At 64.9% G+C, this 19855-nt stretch overlaps 1 protein-coding gene across 6 annotated transcripts in view; it reads right to left on the bottom strand.

Moving 5' to 3' along the window:
- The window catches only part of BAHCC1 (BAH domain and coiled-coil containing 1), a 62235-nt gene extending 42917 nt beyond the window's left edge, over positions 1–19318 (bottom strand). For 3 of the 6 annotated variants that reach the window (XM_080677726.1, XM_080677725.1, XM_080677721.1), the window contains exons 1-2: positions 11690–11837; positions 7725–8118 (exon numbers count right to left, since the gene is read on the bottom strand). In XM_080677726.1, coding sequence (XP_080533852.1) covers positions 7725–7902 — 178 coding nt within the window. In that variant the 5' untranslated portion in view covers positions 7903–8118; positions 11690–11837. Of the gene's footprint in view, positions 1–7724; positions 8119–8284; positions 8423–11689; positions 11838–17116; positions 17491–19234 lie in introns of those variants that run through there. The other 3 variants (XM_080677722.1, XM_080677724.1, XM_080677723.1) reach the window with 3 other exon arrangements.
- Positions 19319–19855: the final 537 nt, after the last annotated feature.

Genomic DNA, 19855 nt, shown 5'->3' on the forward strand with positions numbered 1-19855 from the left:
TCGGAGGCCCAGCCCACACAGGCGGCGGAGCGGGGGGGGGGGGGGGGACAGGTGGGCCAGGGACAGTTGGCCTCTGTCCCTGGGCCGGAGCCCGGCCCCGTCTCCTAATTCTGTGGTCACCCTCGACCTTAGGACCCCAAGACAGGAAGCAGAGAGGGGCCGAGGGACTGTGACCCACAAGGTTCCCCAGGGCCCGCTCTGCCTGTGCCCAGGGAACAGCCCTCCCGCCCCCCCCCACACACACACAGGCCCCTGAGCACAGCCTGGGCCCTCTCAGAGATGGGAGCCGAGACCCCGAGGGCCAGTCCCAGAGCCCCTAAGGGACAGAGCAGGGACCCTGGCTGTGCCCCGAGGATCCCTGGGACCTGTGGCTCCACTCCAGCCGGCGGCCAGTGGCTGCAGGGGGCCTCCAAGGCCGGTGTGAGCGAGCGGGTGGAGCGTGCGGACCGGCCCAGTGCGCCCGGCCTCTGCAGGGTGGACCTCTGCCCACCGCGGGGACTGCCACCCGGGCTGAGCGGCCAGACATCACCCCACCCCACGCTGCATCCCAGCCTGGGCCCAGCCATCCCCAACCTTCCTTCTGCCCCCGCCCCCCCCCCCCCCCCTGCCAGGTGCTTGTGGGGGTCCCAGGAGAGGGAGCCCCTGCAGGACAGGCAGTGGGGGCCCCGGGCCCTGCCTCCTGGGAGAACGGCAGACGGGAGGTTCAGTCCTTAGTTCACACAACCAAGAAGGCGCGCCCTTCCCCGTGGGGGGGGGGGGAGGATGCTGCCCCCAAGACGCCCTTTGGGGCCCGAGCCTGCTGTTCGAAGGCCTCCGGGGCAGCACACCAGTCCTCCGCCGTCCCCTCGCCGCCATTTCCGGAAATTTCCGGTGGAAAACCTAGACCTACACCCAGGAGGGGCCGCCTCACCGGGGCTCCGGCTCCAGGCGCACACACAGCGGGGCCGCTTCCCGGCACCCAAGGTCTTTGCATCTAAAGACACTGGGCTCTTTGTTGGGGGGCCTGGGGGAGGGGGCTGGGGGCTGGGGGCAGGGAACCCACCCACCTGTTTGTCCCTCTCCGCCCCACAGCCCCCAAGTCGGGATGAACACAAAACACAGCACACGCCCTAACCGGTTTGGCTCAGTGGATAGAGCGTCGGCCTGCGGACTGAAAGGTCCCGGGTTCAATTCCGGTCAAGGGCATGTACCTTGGTTGCCGGCACATCCCCAGTGGGGGGTGTGCAGGAGGCAGCTGATCGATGTTTCTCTCTCATCGATGTTTCTAGCTCTCTCCCTCTCCCTTCCTCTCTGTAAAAAACCAATAAAATATATTAAAAAAAAAACCCAAAAACACAGCATAGGGCTCCCCTGCGGGTCCCATCTGCGACCTGAGTGGCCAGCTGTGGCGGCTTCGAGGTGCCTGCCAGACTCCTGGCCTGGGTGCTGGGTGCTCCCCACCGGCCCACCCGCCGCAAACCCAGCTGACCCCCTGCCGGGCCAGGGCCCCCACACCCCACCTGGAGCCCCCCCTGCCGGGCCAGGGCCCCCACACCCCACCCGGAGCCCCCCCTGCCGGGCCAGGGCCCCCACACCCCACCCGGAGCCCCCCCCTGCCGGGCCGCACCCATCCCCATCCTCAGAGGCAGCTGCTTGGGGCCCAGGAGGCGGTAACGTTATACATCACATCCAACAGGGCGGCCCACTGACAAATAGGCCCGTGTGATCTGAACGGTACATCATCCCATAAAACCGTCAGCGGGCAGCGCCGAGCCAGAGCCGCGGCCCCACGCCGGCGGGCTCCCCAGGCCCGGACCTTCCGCCTGCAGGCCGGCCGCGGGCCCCTGCTGGACGTGGAGGCTGCCTGGGTCTTGCTGTTTACTCCTCATACGTGCCCGGTGGGAGCACGGCAGCCCCGGGGGCCAGGGGAGACCAGGGAACCGGGGGGAGCGAGCCACCCGTTTTCCAAACCCACAGGGTGCGCTGTGCACCCAGAAGCCCTGAGGTGACAGCGCGGCGGAGGCAGCGGGACCGAGGCCTCCCAGGAGGCCCTCCACGTGGCAGCCCCCACGGGCAGGATGCGGCGGCGGCCACGGCGGCGGCGGAGGGGGTGGGACCCTCCTGGGGCGGTCCCGTAGAGGGACCCTGTCCTGAGGGCGTCGTGTCCTTTGGGGCCCGAGGCGCTCGGGATGGGCACTGCTGGTCACCACGCACCCACAAAGAGGGAGCCGCTGCCCCCCGAGGGTGTGAGGCTGCCCAGGGGGCACCCCAAGGCCGAGCTGGACTTTCTCACGGGGCTCCCTGGGCAGGTCTGGTGTCTGCCCAGAGTCTCCGCCTCCCCCCAGGCCGGCTCCGGCTCCGGCTCCGGCTCCGGGACAGGGTGGCAGGCCCCTCGGAGGAGGCGCCTCGGAGGAGGGCAGGCATTGCAGTGGGCTGAGGTCAAGGGTCTGATGGGAAACCCCCGGGACTCTGGCCACAGCAACCAAGGCAGCTGCCACCCAGGGTATGTGTGTGTGTTTTGGGGGAGGGGGGGGGGTCAGCTCCCATCTGCTGGGGCCTCTATTCAGATATTTACGGTAGGGAGGAAGCCAGGCGGGGCTCAGAACCTCTTCCAGGAGGGAGCGGGTGCCCCCCCCCTCCCCCCTAAAAAAAGCACTCATTCCCAGTGGCACTGGCTGACCTCTCTCTGGGCTTGGGAATTCCCAGGCTCAGACTCTGGAGGTGGACCAGGGGCATTCTGGGAAGTGTAGTCCTTTGGGAGTTGGGAGGGCCTGCAGGGATTTCCCGGGCCTTTGTAGGAGCAGCGAGGGACGCTCACCCTGCCTCCCATCCCAGGGAGGAAGTGGAACGGTCCTGGGCAGTGGCTGGGCTGGGGCACGTGCTTCCCGAGAGGACCCCAGCCGGCCAGCACCGGGCTTGCAGCCTCCGAGCACGCCAGCGGTTTTTCTGAGCGAGCCATCTGGCGCTCTTATTTTGGTGGGGAGACCTGGGAACTCCCCGAGAGGGAAGATGCAGGCCACAGTGCCCTCAGCCCTGTCCCCCTCTACCTGCTGCCCCCGGACACCAGGGGGAGAGAAGCACCTGCTGGGGGACAGAGGTTGGACCCGGGGCCCCAGCGAGGCCGCGCACGCCGGCCCGCGAGTCACGGATGCTCACAGCCCGCTCCGATGACATATGTAAGTTGACAGTGAACATCCTATCAACTTGCTGGAGTGTATCTTGATGGTTCAAACACACTCTTAAAGGTGTAGCATCATTTATCAAATTAACATCGCCACACCGTGCCTGTCCTTGCCCACCCTCTCTCCTGCTCCTCCTCCTCCTCCTCCCGGGCACCCTGCCCTGGCACCTAGGCCCTGGTACCCGGAGTGCAGGGGTGGGGGCGGGAGGGGACACTGTCCCTGCTTCTAGGGGCCCACAGCTCAGGTGCCACCTCCCCCCCACCCCGCCCCAGGCCAGGGCAAGCCCACTAATTGCCAAGAAGTGACACATGCCAGAAGCCCCACCAATTAAATTTAAACGCATGCAAAGCTCGGTGGCTAGTAAATTATTATTTTTATTAGCTTGAACCAAGTTCCCGTAAGAGAGAAAGTCAACGCGCTCCCATGAATGGCTCTTGTATAATTTATTTAACTCGGCGCTCTTTGCCAGAGAGCCTGGAATATTTTTAGCTCGTTCTGCTGTTGGGTTTGGCTTTTTTTTTTATGTGTGTTTCTGAGGGGTATTTTTAGCCTCATCCATGTTATGCTAACAGCCTCCTATGTGTTGTGTCCTGTCTGTGCGGCTGCTGAACCCTGTCTCGCAGCCGAAGCGGGAGATTTCTAAGAATAACCGGGGAGCCCGTGGGGGTGCGGTGTTTCCAGGGGCGAGGAGCGGCGAGCGCGCGCGGCACCGACCACTCCCTGCTTCGCCGGCAAATGTGCCTTGTTCCTCACGTGACCTGGACGTTCCTATAGGAAAATCCTTAAAGGGATCATCGGACATGGGGGAGCACAAGCCCCACGGAGGAAAAGACACCCCACATTCCCAAAATGGCTTTGGAGGGGCGGGCGAGCCGGCCAGCCGCAGCCTGGCGGGTCCGGAGCGGAGCTGCATTCCCGGGCGGGGCGCGGGGCGCTCGCAGCCGCTTTGAAGTCTGGTTCTGTCACTTACGAGCAGGATGGGCAGGGTCTTGGAAAGTCACTCTTTTCACACCTACTTAGTGTGGGTAACTGTTGCAGAAACACTCCGCGGTGCCGCCGAGTTAATGAGGTATTTACGAAAATGTACTTTTTTCCCTTCACAAAAAAATACCGAAGGAGGGGGGAGGGGAACCCTGATAGGGTCTCTTCACACCAGGAAATTGTCTTTTTTCCCCTCCGCTGCGTTTTTCCTTCTGAGCGGGAAGCCTGCAGTCACCCTGGGGCGGGGGGGGGGGCGGGGAACGCGCCCCCCTGTTTACGCCGACACCCGGGGCCCAGGGCGCCTGGCTTCAGGCCCGGCCATTCACACCCCAAAGGGGGCAGGAGAAGAAGCGGGCGCAGGACCCACCTTCAGCCAGACTACAGCGTCCTGCTGGATGGCCCCCCCACCTCCCGGCAGGCAGAGCCGGTGATTCTCAAAGGCTGGCCCCCTCTGAGCGCAGAGGAGGGTGGAGGAGGGGAGCGGGCCCCGGGGAGAGGGGGGGGTGCAGCTTCTCCCAGGCCAGGCTGCTGCTCCCTCCAGGCTCCCGAGCGAGAGGCTTGGTGATCCCCAATCGCTCCAGGCAGCAGCGTGGATGGAACCCGGGGCTGGGGCCTCGATGATGCTCCTCCCCTCCCCCTTCGATTTCACAGCTTTGCCTCCAGACCATCTGTATTAGACGCAGAAGCTAACACGGCACTGAAAATAGGGCTGCAAGCATTTGAATCGCACCTTTTGGCGACGCGGTGACTGAACAGTTCTTCACGCAAAGCCCTGCGTCCGATGAGAAAGCCACGGGCACTTTCATTTTTAGAGACGCGGCAGGAGCGGCCCTGGAGCCCCACGGCCCGCCGCCGGGGTCCCTCAGGCTGCCGAGCTGAAGGCACCGGGTGGGGACCCCGGAGAGCAGACAGGCGGCGGGCGGGGTGGAGACCCTCGGCCCAGCCCAGGCCCTGCGGGAGGAGTGGTCCTCGGAAGCCAGGGCTCTGTCTCCCCGGCTGCATCCCCCTCCCCAGCTCCGGCCCAGCAAATGGGAGGAAGCTCGGCGCGATCCCGGGCAGGGAGCGGCCAGCGGAGGGAGAAGCAGCAGCCGCGGCCGCCTGCAGCCCCAGGCCCCCCGAGAAGGGCAGGGAGTCCCCCTCACCGGCCATTTGGAAATCCGGACACGAGATGTAAAAAAAAACCCACTTTTAACTTAATGATACTTGTTTCTCTCTGCGCCCGCTCCCAGATAAATACAGACCAACGCCAAGTGGCTGAGGGTATAATTCTCTTTTTAAAACAATGATGTCGCTCCATTTCAGAAACCCACACGACATTCCGGCTTTCACTCCTTTCCAAAGGCCTTTGGCGTGGCAGATGCTTCTCGGTGGACACACTGTCCCGTCACAAATGGGCTGAATGTCGCCTGAGCACAATAGGTCTCTCCAGTCCCCAGGGGGTGGAACCGGCCTCCCAGAGCTGGGGCCACGTGGCCCTTCCCCCACAGGGGGACCTGGGGACCTCCAGCGCCCTCTGGAGCACCCTGACTACGGGGGAAGGCCGTAAGGTCAAGGACACAAGACCAGGCCAGCACCCACCCGATTTCTCCAAACCCTCCACGGCCTAGGCGCCAGAACCACGTGGTCAAACGTGCCATGAGCGAGAGACAATGGTTTGGGCCACACGACCACCTTCCCACCTGACTCAGTGGTGCCTGCACGTGGAGACGGGGGGGGGGGGGCCCCAAGGAGAAATGGCGGCTGAGCAGGACCCGGCCAGGCGGCAGGGGCTGGGAATAGGGAGGGGGAATCCAGCCACGCCATGCCATGCCACGCCACACCACACCACGCCACCCCAGGGGATGGCCCTGGCTTTGCCCGTGCACTACCCAGAAAGCCTGCGTGCCGAGGGCTTTTCGGACCCTTGTTTTCAAGGTGCTGGTCCCTGCCAGGCTAGAGGGCAGGGCTAGGGGGATGAGGGGGTGAAGGGGAGAGGCAGTCATTACCTCCCCATCCCCCAACCTGCAGGCTCAGCCTCCATCATGCCTGCCTCCAGCAGAAGGGGCTGAGGGGGAAGCTGGCCACTGTCCCTGCAGCCACGTGAGGCCCCCCCCCTACCCCATCCCCCGCCTCAGACCCCGGCGGGGCCTGGGCCAGCAGGGCGGGCAGCATCTCGGGGCAGGGGCAGGAGAGTCTGTCCCCACCGCAGAGGCAGCGGGGCAGAGATTTTAAATCACCAGTGGCCCAGGCGAGCACTTTCTCTCTTTCGAGTTATACATCCAGGGGAGGAAAAAGGAAGGGAGACGGAGGAAGAGCGAGACGGAGAAGAAAGGGCAGCAGGCGGGAGGCTCGCCGCGGGATCCGGGCCCGGCCTCCGCCTGTCGCTGGTTCCCCGAACCCGGAGGCTGGCCCTCCGCTCCCCGCGAACTTTGTGAACCTCCTCACGCTGCAGACGCTGACAGCCCGCTGTAATTAAGCCATGTCCCGTCTTTTTTTTTTTCTTTTTAGGAAATGGACGTTTTTCTCCCTGTTGGCGGTTCCTTCCGACACGGCCCCTCCTAGCCGACGCTGCTCTCCGCTTTAATCCACACACTAATTGTAATCCCATTAAGGCTGATATAATTTTATTAGTATTCACAGTTCATCAAGCTAGCAAGAACTGTTCCTGCCAAATTAACAACCCAAAGACGCCAGCATCGCTGATGTTTACAACAAACTGTCACCAAAACCAAGCCAGCCTTCCAGGGTGACCACGGCGTCCCCAGGCGCTGGCTGCAAACTCCGGGGGCTGGCCAGGGGCCTCCGGGATCCCGGGGCCCTGCGCCTCCTCTGTCCCAGCTCCACCGGGAAATCCACGTCCCCACCCCCAGAGAGGGACAGCTCCGGAGGCCTGGGTCAGCTGCGGCCGGGACCGACCCTGCGGGAGGGGTTCCCTCCTGAGCGAAAGGCGCCGGCTCCCTCCTCTCTCCTCTTGGAGCAAATAGCCTCTGAACTCGCCTGCACCGAAATCCCGGGCGGCCGCGCCTCCCCTGCGGAGCCGGCGGCTGGAGCGGGAGGACCCGGAGGCACTTGTTAAAGCAAAGGCATCCCCGCCAACCCCTTCTCGCCCCGACACCCCCCCCCCCCCGCCCCGGCTTTATCCAGAACCGGGACGCGCTCGGCTCACACCACGGCCCCAGGAGCGCGCGCCCCGCGCCACCGCCTAACCCGAGGCCGCCGCGCGCCCCCCGTCCCCCGCCCCAATCACAACCGCCGTTCGGTTCCCGCGGAAAGCGCCTCGTGGTCCGGCCCGGAAGGTCTCGGGCTGTGAGGGGAGGTTTCCGCGGGCTTTCGTGCTGCGGAGCGGGTGGGGGAGGCGCAGGAGGGCCAGGCTGCCTCGCGGCTGCCCCGTGGAGAGGACGCCCGGGAAGGCCACGCTGACCCGCGAGGACCCGTCTCCACGGCCGCGGGAGAATTCGCTCCGCGCCTGGGCAGCCCCCGTGGCCGGAGCCGGGAAGTGAAAGCGAAGGCTCCTCGGCGAAGGCTCGGGAGAGAGGGGCGGGCGCCCATTCGCCCCCGGCCGTGCCCCCCGCGGGCCCTCTCCGCGCGCCGGGCGGCACTGACCTGTGTGCGAGGCCATGGGCAGCGGCGACGGGAAGTACTTTCCGGGCGGGAAGTGCGCGGCGGGCTGCGCGGCGGGTCCGGCCGGGGCGAGGCGCGCGGCGGCCGCGGCGCTGCGGTGGCCCAGGCTCCCGCGCTCCGACAGCAGATGCGGCGGCGGCGCGAAGTCGCGGCCATCCATGCCGGGCCCCGGCCCCGGCCCGCCGCCGCCTCCCGGGAGCAGCGCGGCCGGGGCCCGGGGGCGACTCGGTGCGCGGGCGGCGCGCGGGAGGCGCGCAGGAGGCGGCGTCCGGGTCACCGGCGGCGGCGGCGGCGGGGCCGGTCAGCAGGCCGGCGGGCTGGGCTCCTCGGCGGGCGGCCGTGCGCCGAGCCGGCGGCCGCCGTGTGGGTCCATAGTCTGCGGAGGGAAGCAGAGGAGACTCGGTCACTGGGGGCTTGGCCCGTTCCCCCGACCCTCCAGCCCCCTGCGGCCCCGAGCCATGGCCAGGCCCCACGGCGCGTCTCCCCACTGCACGCACGCGAGCTGGGCCACCCGCCTCCCGGGTCCCCGCACGCACACGCACCGTCCCGGCCACTCTCGGCCCGGAGGAGCCCGCGGGAGCCCAGCGCACCCCTCGCCGCTTCCCCTTCGCGTCCCCGCGGGTCCCTGCGGCGAGGGCGCCGCGGCAAAAGGCTGCTGGCTCCGCGGGGTGATAAAACCCCAAATCTGCGAAGCCATCACGCGCGCACACACTCACACACACACTCGCGCGCACACCCTCTCCCCTCCCCCGCCGCCCAGAGGCGTCTCCGTGGAAGGACTGGGTCCGCTCGCGCTCCCTCTCCCTCACGGCGAGTCCAGCTTCCCCGGCATCCCCCTCGCCGAGTAACCGTGCTAATTAAGCGAGTAATTTTATTGATTGTAACTCAAGAGTTTTTTTTTTATAACCTTCCGTTTCTCCCCTTTCCCATCCCCCCATGCGTTTTCCAGTTCGTTCTTTTGAACTCACCGCCCCCTCCCCCGCTCCGACAGGACCAGGCCCCGAGCCAGGACCCCGGGCCAGCTCCCTACAGCCCCGGCTTTGCGTCCTCCGCCCGCGTCTCCGGGGGCCCCCACGCCGCAGTGCCCGGCCCGCTGTCCCCGAGCCCCGGAGCTTCCTGGCGAGGCCAGAACAATCACCCCGCCCCCCCCCCCCATCCAATTCGCCCAGGGTCTTCCTCTGCGGGTTGGGGGCTTTGGGTGGAGGGGACGCTTTGAGCGTCAGAAATTATTCTCTCTCAACGCCCCAACGCAGCCTCGGGGTTCCTTCCTTCGGCGCCCGCTCTGGGCTTACTGAGCTGGCGCCGGTCTCCCCGAGGCCCGCCGGGCGGCTCGGTGGACCTGGGGGTCTGCCGCCCCCAGCTCGGCCCTCGGAGACTCCGTGGGGCTCAATGCAACGTTCGCTCCCGCCAGGGTCCCAGCAGACCCCGGGCTTCCGTCGTTCACCCCCATCTCCGGGTAGGGCCTCATAAAAATGCCCCCACCTCCCTCCTCTCTCACCCCCCCCCCTAAGCGGAGAGTCCACTCCGAGACTAAAACTGGGGACAATTTCAGACGCTGAGCGCCTAGCAAACTGGACGGACCACGCTGCGCCCACGTGGGCTTCCTGAATTGTGCGTGGTCCCCATGCCCTCAGCCTGCATTGTTTTACATTTCACACCACCTCCAACAAAAGGGGGGCGGGCAGGGCAGTGGTCTTCCCGGGGAACCTCGCAGAAAACCTGGAATGTCTGCTGCTGTCCCACCGCCACAACAAAGCGCTCAAGGGGTTTCCTGTTGCGCCAAGACCATTTTAAATCGCAACACTGAATGCTGCGGGTGCTACCACGTCTTATTTGCAGGCTGTTTTTGTGTTTGATTTAATCTATAACCGAAAACATCATGTATTAAGTGAATACATATTTGCTCAGCTGATAAGCTTTTTTTTTTTTTTAATATTTATTCGGAGAGTTTTTGCATTGTAAACAAACGAGCCCTACGCAAGGAGTCCTCTTTGTCTCTCAACTTCACACACACGGGGTTTGGGGCTCCCTCTCCGCTGGGATCGCCGGCTCCATGCCCCGGGTCTAACAAATCACTCGGCTCGCCGCCTCTCGGGCCTGCACCGCGCGCGCCAGGCCGCCAGGGCCTCAGCGAGGTGGGAGCGGTGGGCGCGGGCGGGACAAAGGGAAAGAAAGAGGGGAGGGAGGTCGGGAACCTACGGCTTCGAAGGCGCCGAGGGCCGGAGGGGCTGGGGGCCGTGTGCGCGCCACGCTTTTGTTTTGTGAGATTTCTTGTTTCCGATAAAAAAAAATGTTCAGAATTGTCCCGGAAGCGCGAGCTGCTCCGATTCTCGGGACGCGGGCTGCGCTGCCAGCAGCAATTTGAACTCCCACCTCCAGCGGGCGGATGCTGGGCGGCACGGATCCTGCCTCGCCAGCCCACTGCAGTTCCACGCAAACGGGGGGGTGAATTGCTGCGGCCCTTCCGAGCCGCTGCGAGGCTGGCCAGGCTGGAGGGGGGCTTTTCTTTGTGTTCTTTGCTCCCGGAGAGACAACGCGCCGCGCCTCGCTGCCCGCCAGCGCGCGGCTCCGAGGCCTGTGGAACCGGAGCTGGGCAGGGAGCGGGCGGGGGCGCGCGGCCGCGGAGGCCCTGAGTCCTGGAGCAGCCACCCAAGGGTCCCAGGGCCCGAGTCCCCCACCCCCCACCGCAAGAGGCCGCCGCACAAGACAGAGACTTGGGCCCATGTAACCGGAGCGCCGGCAGGCGCCCCGCGCCGCCGAGAACCGCTGACGAGGGCATTTTGTAAGAACCGAATCTTGGAACCCGGTGGCGGGGCGAGGTCTCCAGAGCCGACCGTCCCTTCTTCTCGGGGCTCGCGCGGCCCAGGGTGTGGGATCCCTTAGGTTTGCTTTAATTTTAACTTGCGCCCCTCAAAACCCGCCCTCGCTTCAGCCTCCCACCGAGGACCAGGACCCCTTTTGGTCTGGGCTGCCCCGGCGCCATATGCGGGTGCGCGGGCGCCGTGGGGCCTGCAGGCTGGGCTGGGGCTAGGCGCACACCGGAGGCCAGGCGCCGCCGAAGAACCCGCTCCCTGCGAAACGGCCGCCCCCCCGCCGGTTTTCCGGGAGAGGGTCCGCGCTGTACCCCCGCGCTCCAGGGCGCACCGGCCGGCAGACCCCGCCTCGCAGGCCGTGGCCCGAGCCCCTCTCGCTGCCCGGATCGCGCGCGGCGAAAATGACCCCGCTGCGCTGGCCTTGCCCAGCTCCCTCCTCCATTCTCACCGCCCCCCCCCCCCCAATGAATTAGGATCTGGAAACCGAAACCCGGAAATCTCGCCATTATCCATCCTCTCCCGCACCAAGCCATAAAACCCCTCTGGTCAGCGGCCTGGGCCACCACCAGCTGGCCGGTTCCCTGCGCCACGGAGCGACCGGGAGGGGCCGACCGGGACTGCTCTGCGGAGGGGAACAGGGTGTGGGGTGGGGGTGGGGGGGCAAACAATCGGGGTTCGCTTGTGGTGCCACCGGAGCCGGCGCGCGTTGGCGGCGTCCGGGACCTCGGCGACGGTCAGCCCGCGGCCGCCCGCGCGGTTCGCGTGGGACGCAGCCAGCCTGCCGGTCCCTGTCCTGTCGCGATTATTTATTTTTAATGCTGGGTGTCGATCGAGACAACAAGCGCTCAGAGCAAAGCAAGGACGCGTTACGGGGTGGGGGGTGGGGTTAAAACCGATCGATAAAATTTTTCAGAGGAAAAAAAAATCGCTCTTATAGATTGTCCATCTTAAAAAAAAAAAAACCTGCTCGACATTCTAACGGATTTTTTAAAAGGGAGGAGATATATATTTCTTAACATCACAACCCTGATTCTCTCTTGCTTAAAAATGTAAATCCCCAAAGCCAAAATAAAAAAAAAAAAATAAAACAATAATAAAAATACCAAAAAAATGAAAGCAATTTCAGTTACTTACTGGAGGCTGTTTCCTGGATACAATTGAATGCAATACAATGAACCCAGTAAATGTGACTTTGTTTTGTATTCCTATTGGTATTTTCAATGTGCTGACTTGCGCTGTAAACGCAGCGCTTCCACCACGACTCTAGCGAGCCCATCCAGAGCGGCTCTCAACCCTGCAGCCCGGCGCGGCCAGCCACAGGCCCTGCATACTAATAAGCTCGTGCCACTCAGCCCCGAGCAGCCCGCGCGCTGATTGGCCGCGCGGCCCTCCGCGGCCGGGAGCTCGTGCCACTCACTCCGCGTAAACAGGCCTCCCAATAGGCTGGCGCCAGGCCAGGGAGCTGCCAATCAGGGAGCAGCAGGGCTACTACCGAGCCCGTTGGCGCTTAATTCAAGCCGGGCGACTGCGCAGCTCCCTCTGCGCAGATCGTTGCTGCTGAATGGGAATGTGGTGGCGCGGGCGGGAGGGGGAGCAGGGGCGAGTGGGAGCGCGTGTCCGTGCGGGGCGGGGGGGGGGGAAGGGGGTTGTTTTTTTGTGGTGTGTGTGTGTGTGTGTGTGTGTGTGTGTGTGTGTGTGTGTGTGTGTGTGTGTTTTAATGTGATCCAGTAGGTCTAACGTTTGGCTTCTGGTGCACAGAGTCCAGGAGAAGAAAGAGCAACACCCTTTAAAGCAGATGCTTTTTTTTTATACCTGGGATCCGTTTGGCAGGTGGCTGAATCAAGGCACAGGTAGGCCCCAATTCCCAGCACAGAGGATTCCTCGGGATGCCCGGCCCTCCCACCACTCTGAGACCTCCACCTGCTTGGACAGAGCTCAGACATACCCGCAGCCCTGCGGCCTGGGGAGCACGGACTCGCCTACCCGGACTACTCTTGCCCCACCCCCCCTCACCCCCGCGCCCCATGAATCAGACCCCAGGGGGAAGAGTCCTGTCATCTATCTGCGGACTCTCCGTTTTTATCTCTCTCGACTTCACTTTGCAACTGAACACCAGTCAAAATGTAAATCGAGGATTTATGGCCAAGACAAAGATTGCCCTTTTTTTCATCTGCAACTAGACTTAGAAAAAATATGTCCACCTTCATAGGCACGGAGTGAAAACCGAGCATGGTATTCTCAATGCCACTCTCCTGAAATTCCACTCAATTATCGCCCCAGTTAAAAAAAAAAAGCCACTGAACAATTATCTTCATCGTAATCACATGCACACCACTTTTAAAAATATTCTCCAACAACAACAACAACAAAAAAACACCCACAAAAAATAAAAATATTCTCCAACGAAATGCTATTTATTCTTGGGAGTCAAGGTGATGTCTGAGTGGCGATGGATACATTATTTTTACTCCTCTTTCTACATGTGAATCTCTGCCTCCCCCTCTGGGGGGACACAAAAAAAAAAAAAGCATATTTAACCTAGATTCCAGCCGACATAGCACATGCGTTAGAAATTCTGCACCGACTCACTCCGGTAGGGACACGAAGGGGTTAAGCCAAGGCCTTCTGTTGTCTCCTTCCTATCCCGGCTCCCCCGCCCGCTCCCCCGGGATCGCGGGGATTGGTTGGCACTCCGCCAGCAGGCTGTCAATCAACGAGTGTAAACAAGGCGCTGATTGGCTGTTGTCCAGTCGGCACAAGGCCTCCTGAAAAAAGCAATTACTGGCTCCGCGGTTTCAAGGCGGCCCAAGGCCGCTTGATGAAAGGAGATAAGCTGGGGACCGTTTCCAGGACCCCCGCGGGCCGACCCCGGCAGCCGGGGAGCCTAGGTGCTGCGGAGAGCCCTCGGATCAAAGGAATCCGGAGGAAAAGGGGAAGCGGGCGCTCGGCCCGGGCCGGCCTTCGCCCGCGGGCGTTTCTGACTTGGGGTGGGGGCTTGGCCGCGGGTGGGGGCTCCGGAGAGCCCGGGGCTGGCAGGTAAGCGCCAGGGCTCCGCGGGCCCAGGCCTGGGCGCAGGACCTGGAGCGCGGACTGGAGTCCCGGCTCGGGCGACGTCCCGACCCGGCGGCGGGGACAATCCCCCGCGTGGCCGGAGCCCCGGGCCTGTTCCGAGCACGGCGCCTTCTGGAGCGACCCCGGCGGGGCGCGCGCGGCCGCGGGAGGAGGGGAGACACATAAATCCATAAAGCGCACGGAGATCCGATTAGCGCGGCTATTCATTAGGCCGGGGGCGATTGAATTAGGTCCCGGAGCGGTGCGGTGCGGGCCGGGCCGGGCCGGGGGGTGGGGTGAGGGGGCTGCGCGGGCTGGGCGCGGCCGCCGGGGCGGGGAGGCTGGCGCGGACTTCCAGAGGCTGAAGTGGCCGCGTGGCCGGGCGGGTGAGTGTTGTGGAGACGGGATCTTCCGGGTCCCGACCCCGCGGCTACGGAGGAGCTGGCCCGCTTCCCGCGCACCCGGAGGGTAGCCAGCCCGGGCCCGGCTCCGGAGAAATCGCGCCCGCACGCCGCGGCCTCCCGCTGCCTCCCGGCTCCGGGGCCTGGCACGGCGGCGAGGCTGCCCGGTCGGCGCTCCCCGGGCCCCGCCAGCTTCCCGGAGGCCCGGCCCCGCAGGGTGCCTCTCGCGGATGGTGCTTCCTACTCTTCTTTGGAAGCGAGTTCTCCAACGAGCTTGTTTTCCGGCCGAGGAACCTTACTTTTTTGTTTTCAAGTTCCATTTGAAAAAAAATTTTTTTAATATAAGAAAAGAGAAACGTTCTCCATCCCAGAGAGGGAACACCCTAGCGACCTGCGGGGTCCTGCAGGTGCTCCTCGCAACCCCAGCGCGTCCCGCAGCGACCTGGCAGGCCCTGCAGCAGGGCTGGGGGCTCCAGACTCGGCCCTCCCGGTGGGGGAGGGGCGGGGTCTTCCAGCCCCCACTCTACACCGGTGTGTGGGGGTGTGGTGCCGATCTGGTAAGCCCCACCCCAGGACCCCAAATCCTGCCCCAACACCCCCCCCCCTTCGGTAGAAGGTTGCTTGAGGGTCCTGGAGCCTGGCTGATGCCCCACCCCAGCCTCCCGGAGATGGGGCAGCAGAGGACATCAGGGGTCAGGGCCGCCCTGCCCCCCACACCAGCTCTGCTGCTTGCATCCGTCACCTGATTCCTGATTTAGGGGTGAGAACTGGCTCTCAGAAACCCTGGGTCCTGCCCCTGACCTCCTGCCTGGCAGCAGAGAGAAGCTGCTGCCAGGGCTGGGCCTGGCGGCCTGGGGCGCGTGGGCCTGGGCCAGGCCACAGCTCCCTGCCTGCGGCCTCCTCTCCCTTCTCCCCCCAGCGTCACTTACAACAGATCTAGTGGGCTTTTTTTTTTTTTTAAGTGCTGTTTCAAAACAGTTGTTACAGCAATAGCTGCAGACGGGCCTGCTGGATGCGGCAGGGGCTGGCAGCTGCCCAGGCGGGCGGCGCTCCGCAGCTCCCGTGGTACCAAAATAAGCTCCCGTGTTCCCCTCGAAGACGGGAGGCAGGCGGCCGGCCGGGCATGTTTGGCTGAGCACACCACCCGCCCCAGGAAACCTCCGGGTCTCCTCTTTACTCTCCCCGCTGTCCTGAGCGCACAGATGTTTTCAATTTCTGACAAACACGGCGTGGGATCTGCAGGCTCTCCTTCCACGGGGAAGGGAGAGGCAGAGGAGACAGGAGAGGGGACAGCACGCGGGTCAGGGCTGTCCAGGGCCTGGAGTTGCACACACGAATGGGCTGCCCTCAGGCCAGCCGGCACGGGGCCAGCTGGGATGCAGCCAGGGCACCCTTCCACCCCCCACGGCCCTGCACACTCCACCCCTGATCTGAGGAGAAGACAACGGATGCCCCGTGCAGCCCACTGTGCCCTGACACCCGGGCACGCACACAGTGCTCATGTACACGCATGACTCTCGCGTGCAGTCTCATGTGTGAGCACACATGCATAAACACGTGCACAACACATACATGCACACCCTTCCAAGCACGCACCAGCTCTCCAGAGAAGCTGCCTTTCCGTGCACAGCCTGGGGGCCCTTGTCCCCCCCTGGACCTCTCCCCAGCCCTGGAGCCCACACCCTGTGCCCTGAGAGTGGCGGCAGATCGAGGTGCCTCTGCTCCTGCCACCTGAAACCCTGAAATAATCAGTGTTTAACACGAGGAGGGGGGTGTCAGGCGGGTTACATAAAATCGTGAATTAGTCACCGCTCCAACCACACACCCGCTTGGGCCGAGAGCAGCCCGGAGCTGGGCCCAGGCCATCGTGCTGCGGTCTCGCCATTGTTCCCTGGGCCATTAGTCAACGGGCAAATTAGAAACAATTTCTTGACAAAAAATGGACTCTTCCTTCCTCCCACCAGAGCTCGGGGGGTGAGACCCAGAGGCCGGGGCCAGGTGCGGGCTGGCTGAGGCTCTGCACCTTGGGGTGCACTTGCCCAGCAGGAGGGAACGTGTAGGACGGGAAAGGGCGGCCTTGAGGCCCAGGCGGGGCTGGAGGGATCACAGCACCACCACCCCTGCTCTCAATACCTCCCCCCCAGGCATGTGGCTGCCCAGGGTCAGCCCCGTCCCCAAGGGCAGCACAGGAGTTAGGAGTTGGCATGCTTCCTCTCAGTACGAAGGTGGGAAAAAAGAACCAAATGTCCCAGAAGCACATAGAGGCCGACCTCAGCCCCACTGCAGCCTCCAGGAGGCAGGCTGCCCCCCTCCCTGCCCCCCCCCACCCTCCGCCTCACTCTCTGAATGAGGTCTTCTGCCCCAGATGTGGGGGTGGCTTCTTTCATCTGGGCCTTCGCTGGTGCCCCCAGGAGCTGTGTTGGGGAGGAGGGAGGTCAGAATTGCCAGTCCCAGCCCCCCTCCCCCCCCCAGGTGCTGCCGCGGGACCTGGCTAGGGACCTGGCTAGCCTGGCGGGCGGCCTTCTCTGGACCACGCCTCTGACTCTGGGGCTTGAGCTCTGTAGAGAGGAGGCCTGTTTAGCAGGGGAGAGGACGGTGACGCCCTCCCAGACCCCATCCCCAGGGGCAGGGGACTGCCCCCACTGTCCCAGCCTCCAGTCCCAGCCCCGCCATCATTAGGTCCAGGTGGCCGGGAGGGGCGGGCAGCTCCAGGCCCAGGGTTGGAGGAAGCAGCACGGTGAGGAGCCAAGCCAGGCCACCTCTCCCCAGCATGGCCGGGCCCTGGGCCCCCGGGCTGAATCCCTCCTCCCAGGCCTGGCTCGGACCTGAGGCCGGGGCACAGCTGTTCCCCTCGGCAGGCCTCGAGGGGCGCGCAGGCGATGTGGGGATGTGGCTGTAAGTTTTAAAAGGCAACCAGATCCGCTGGGGGAGGAACACTTTGAAGTCGGGGGAACAGAGTTCCGTCCCCTCCCTCCGAAGGGGCTTCAATTCCGTTGTTGCTGGTTTGTCCCACCAGGTCAGGAGGCCGCCCCGCCCCCACGGCGCTGCGAAGGTGCCTGTGAAACCGACGGAGCAGTCATGGGAGGCTAAATGCGAGGCGGCTGCTCACCGGGAAAGGACGGTCCAGGTGCCGGCTGCTGCGCGAGGTTCCCAAACCAGAGGCCCGGTTGGGTTCGATGGACGAGATTTTCATAAACGGGCAGGAGTGTCCCATGGCCAGGCTCCCCCTCATCTTTATGAGCCACGGTGTGCTTGTTATTATTGTCAAAGGGATATGGTGGTGGGGAGATGCCTGGACCCCCCAGGGGAGAAGAAAGCCTCCAGGCCCTCGTCCCATCTTGGCAGGAGGAAGGCCGGGGACCCCCAGGGACGTCTGGGTGGAGGAGGAGGCAAGGAAGCCTGCTCTCTGGGGAGCTATGCCCACCTCCAAGGCAGACACGGGGGGGCGGTGGTGAGGATGCCCCACGGGTTCCCCTTGCAGAGGGCGACCCCACACTGGGCCTTGTCCTGCCCCTGAGGAAGGACCCGGAGCCTGCCTGTAGGGACGGGGGCAGGTGGCTTAGTGGCTGGAACGGCCCCGCTTGGCGACAAAAGCTCTAGTGGGGCCTCAGGAGGGCATGGTCGCTGGGTGCCTCCAGGCACCGCCCCCCCCCGCCCCCCAGCCTGGCTCCTGTCCTCCCCAAGGGCACCGGCCTCCCCGCAGCCTGGCGCAGCCCCGCCGCCGGGAAAGTGCCGAGTAAGCAGTCGGGGCCGCCTGCCTCTCCGGGGCTGTGTTTGGGTGTGTTTACACGTGTCACTGTCAGGGTGCGTCTGGACGAGGCCTCTGGGGGCCAGGCGGCCGGGGCCTGGTCTCCCACTGAGGGGGGCCGGGGAGAGGGTGAAGGATGGAAACCCAGCCGGTCCAGGCCGCGCTGCGGCAGGCACCCCAGGCCAGGAGATGCAGAGGGACAGGACTGGGACCTGGCAGAGCCCCTCCATCCCCACCACCCAGGCCCAACAGGCTCCCCTGGGCACCAGGCACAGAGCTCCGGCAGCCGGAGGTGGAGGGGGCTGCACCTGCCCTTGCCCCGCCCCGGGGCAGGAACCTGGCGGCCAGCTTCCCCGAGTTTCCTCGTGTTCCCAGGCTCCGACAAGCCCCAGCTGCCGCTGCCCCTCCCGCCGCGGCCCCAGCAGAGGGCCCCAGAGGGCAGGGCGCTGCCCATTCAGACTCGCTCCTGACACAAAGCAGGAGGCCTGGGGGCACACACCTGGCCTCCCCTCCTGCCTGGGGAGTTGCTGGCCCAGCGCACCACCCCCCCCCCAACCTCCCAGGCCTCTCCCCACCGCCAGCTCCTGCAGCCCCTAGAACTTTCCTCCTGTGACAGCGGCCCAGCTGCCTGCGGGAGAACCAGGAGCCGGCTTGCTCACCTCCCTCCTGTTTGGGGTGGTGGTGGTGGTGGTGGTGGTGGTGAGCCGGTGGCCTGGTTCCCTGCGGCCGGGGGAGGCTCCAATGATTCCCATCAAAACGCCCCCAAGAGCAGCAAAGCCCTCCACCCAGGGGCCAGGCAGAGGCGGGCGCAGGGCCGGCGGGCGCAGCCAGGGGACCACCCTTGGGCCTGGCCAGCGCGTCCTTTGTTAATAGGACAGTCAATGGTCTAATTAAAAATCATTCCGGAGGTCCCTTTCTTTCTGACCTGCAGAAATGCATGTTCCATGTCCATCCGCCACGCATCGGTAAGGCTGCAGCAGCGATAACCCCCTAAGGAGTGGGGGCGGGGGGGGGGGTCCAGGGAAGTGTCCCAAAGACACTCCCCAGAAAACTCCCTCTTCCAACGGTCCCAGCAGGACGGCCGAGGGCTGTGGGGCCCAGCTCCCAGGACACGTGCCCAGGGCCTTCCGCAGCTCGGTCCGCTGGGCCAGGTGGGTGCCTTCCCACATGCAAACGCAGGCCCAGCTTGCCGCTGCCTGCCCCATTCCCCCACCGCATTCCCCCACCCCATTCCCCAGGAGCAGGAGCGCGGGCGCAACCCAGGGGCGCTCCTTTCTCCAGAACTGATGGACTATGTGGTTTGGTTTGTATTTTTAAAGGCAGGCCTGTGCCAGGCAGACAGCCTCCGAGGGCGGGGAGCGGGGGAATCCAAGCCCCTGCGTCCAAGCCGGAAACAAAAGCCTTTGGGAAACGGAACCGCACGGTGGGCGGCGGGCGCGCCCCCAAACCCGCGTCGGGAGAAGCGCGCGCAGCACCTACCGGGGCGGCTCGGCGGCGGCGGCTCCCTCCGTCCCGGCGGCGGGGTTCCCAAGCGGCCGCCCGACCCGCGCCGGGTCCGCCCTGCGCCCTAGAACAGGGAGGCGGCCGGAGGCGCCATAATCGCAAATTTATGGCCTGGGTGACGCGCTTCCCTCTCCACAACGGGGCCCGGTGACATTAAACAGAAAATTGATGGGAGAGGAGCGAACTCTAATCTCCGCTCCACGCCGGCCCTGCGCGTCTGCGGGGCGGCCCGGGACCGGAGAGGCCGGAGAGGCCGGGGGACGGAGAGGTGTGGTCGCCGCGAGCTGTGCGCTCCGAGCCCCACGCCGGATGCTTCCTCCCGGAGTCGGGCTCCGGGCCGCGGGGCTGGGGAGGGACCGCGACCCTCGCCCGGGTCCCGCCCTCCGCGACCCGCCAACTCCCCGCCGCATTTCGGGCAGAAGCGAGGCCGCTCTCCGCGCTCCAGATGGGGGCTCCTACGTGCCCCGGGCGCTCGCTCGACTCCCCAACTCCGGGGTCTCCATCGGTGCAGAGTCCCCCGTCCCCACCGCGTGGGGAGCGCAGGGGAGGACCTGGCCCAGCCCCCACTCCCAGCAAGTGGGGGAGAGAGAGCCAGTG

Source organism: Plecotus auritus (genome assembly GCF_963455305.1).
Source record: "Plecotus auritus genome assembly, chromosome: 7".
Classification (NCBI taxonomy): domain Eukaryota; kingdom Metazoa; phylum Chordata; class Mammalia; order Chiroptera; family Vespertilionidae; genus Plecotus; species Plecotus auritus.